The following is a 2500-nucleotide window of genomic DNA, read 5'->3' as shown; positions in this document are numbered from 1 at the left end:
ATTATCTTTTAATAGTAAACCTCTGTGGAGTCTCAGGACTGTTACACAAAATTCTGTTGACACTAACCTCCATAGCATCTTGGTCATTTTCCATCAATTCACCTTTGGAAGGATCCTGAAGATGTTGTTATTTGAAACATATAACGGCATATTTAGTGGTAACAAACACAAGACATTGCAGTGAAGATTATTACATAATGAAAAGTAGAGATGCATGTAAGGCTTAATGTTTCTGGATCATTCCACATTTTAGCCCCGGGGGGATGTGCTTCCTATTAATTGGCTAATGGGGATGTGCCGCTGGATGGAGTCGCATTTTCACGATTGGATTGACTATAATGGGGTTGCATTTTCAACAGAGTTCCCAACAGTCACTAGAATAAGATTGCAAATTGTTGGGATTTTGGGAGTAAGAAAATTTTGCCTTGTGGGATTTAAAGGTGGAACGATTCATGGGAAAAAAAAGTTGTTACAGAAAGAACTGTAGCGCTGTCAATTTAATGTTTTACTAGTCACATTCCATTCCATTTTGAAATTATAATTAAAAGGCTATATATAAGGTAGATGCATAAACAGAGAGTTACTAAGGTGGGGTCACTAAAATTACATTTACCCAAAAGTGACTAAGATGGGGTCTATAATTGGCCATAAAATAGACTATAAAGGAGGAGGGGTTCTGAGAGGCCAGCGGCACATACCCAGCGAAAATTGACCCAAGTACCCCCTCTCCTCTGGGTTTTTAGCACAGGGCACCTACCACACGAGGCCAACCATAAATGGGAATGTCCTTTTGTGAACTGAGATGAAATACAATGTACCAATTAAAATTCAACATAAGATCCTGACCAACTTACTCTCTTCTTTTGCTTTGTCACTACATGTGTTATCACAGTGGCTTTGCCAGCTTTCCCAACACCAAGTTTCTTCTGGTCCAGAGCATTAATTTTCTTCACCTAAACGGCATTGAGAGCAAAGTGTAAAACATAGCATACAGAGCTATCATATCAGAACCATGAAATGTAAAAATTAGTATTAAGATCACAAGCTTACAATACATGAGCAAAAGAATAAATTCATTTATTAATCAAGGGTAATCACAACGAATCAGTTCCTTATTCCTATGATCCACACATCAGCCAAAACATCTACCACCACATCACCAAAGGAGTAGGCAACATACCACCAGTGCTTGAAGGAAAATGCTGCCAAATTGAATGTGTTAGTGAACAAACAACCAGCATAGGTTTCAATCATGTTAGGAGTGCTCACTCATAATTTTTTCTTAGGTATGCCCACGCCATAAACAGAAAAAAATCATTGTTTCATTTAGATAAATGGGGTAGTTTCTAAAGAAACTTTGGTGCTGCGTCGGTGGGGAAGTAGTACACAAAAATTTGGTTTTATCAAAGCCGAGTTGACAATGTAAACTGACCACCGTACAGGGATTCTAAAAGCTGGCGTTTCGAGCGTTAGCCCTTTGTCAGAGCGAATCAGGGAATTATGGGTTGTATGTAGTTTTTATAGTGGAGTAGGAGCTATGCTATTGGTGGTAACATGGCAACATGAAAAATAGGAATACATCAGTTAAATGAAAAGCATTTGTTAATATTGTGGGGATCAACGGTGCTGATTTGGAAGATGAATTTTTGTTCTAGATTCTTGTGGCTTTCCGTCGTACCTTGATGTAGGGAAAGGCAGCACGATGGCCATGTGTAGTTTAACAGAAGCATCCTTTCGGGGAATCGGTCACCTAGTCGTATACCATTTTCGCCAATGTATAATTTATTGCTTAATGTACAGGTTATGCACCCTGTATGGTGGTGGTCAATTTACATTATCAACTCTGTTGATAAAACCAAATTTTTGTGTATTATTTCATTTAGTACTAGGCTTTAAATATAATTGCAAATGATGCTGCCATTAATTTATTTTGACAAGTTAAGTCCTTTCAGTACCCACAACATTTTTTTTCCGACAGCTTTATTGGGTTCGACTTTAAAAAAAAAACACACAACAGTGCAAGAACCTAGTTTATCAGCCTAAGCTCCCACAGGTGTCCTACAGCTCAGTGATAGAGCAGCTGATCTAGTGAAATTATCAAAAGGTCATAAGCTTGACTATTGCACAAGGAGCAAAGGAGTCCTATTTGCCCATTTTCTCAGTTAAATTCACCATACAATTCCAGCACTAATCAATACTGTTGATTTGAATCACCATATGTGATCAAACTACACACAAACGATCATGTTACAGTTGAAATCCTATCTGCGTCATTGTTTGGCTGACGAACTCAGGAAAGCTCTTTTCCGTACGAGGCACGAAGTGCCGAGAGTACAGAAAAAAGATATGGGATGAAACTAACAACCATTTGACTAGTTCAATGTGGACCGGTGGATACCAGTGACGGAAATGAACCATCAGTTCTAAGAAGATACATAGGAAGTGAAATCAACAGTTACTAATTCAGCTGATCGTCCTGTTTTGCACCAAGACATGGAAA

At 38.4% G+C, this 2500-nt stretch overlaps 1 protein-coding gene across 2 annotated transcripts in view; it reads right to left on the bottom strand.

Moving 5' to 3' along the window:
* Nucleotides 1-2500, bottom strand: part of LOC138012609 (probable ATP-dependent RNA helicase DDX46) — a 39357-nt gene that overhangs the window by 20654 nt on the left and 16203 nt on the right. For both annotated transcript variants that reach the window (XM_068859426.1, XM_068859427.1), the window contains exons 11-12: nucleotides 855-953; nucleotides 68-115 (exon numbers count right to left, since the gene is read on the bottom strand). In XM_068859426.1, the coding sequence (XP_068715527.1) occupies nucleotides 68-115; nucleotides 855-953 (147 nt within the window). The remainder of the gene's footprint in view (nucleotides 1-67; nucleotides 116-854; nucleotides 954-2500) is intronic.

This window comes from Montipora foliosa, chromosome 8 (assembly GCF_036669935.1).
Source record: "Montipora foliosa isolate CH-2021 chromosome 8, ASM3666993v2, whole genome shotgun sequence".
NCBI lineage: Eukaryota > Metazoa > Cnidaria > Anthozoa > Scleractinia > Acroporidae > Montipora > Montipora foliosa.
Note: the sequence above shows the minus strand (reverse complement) of the source record. Positions and strands in the feature narration are given on the sequence as shown.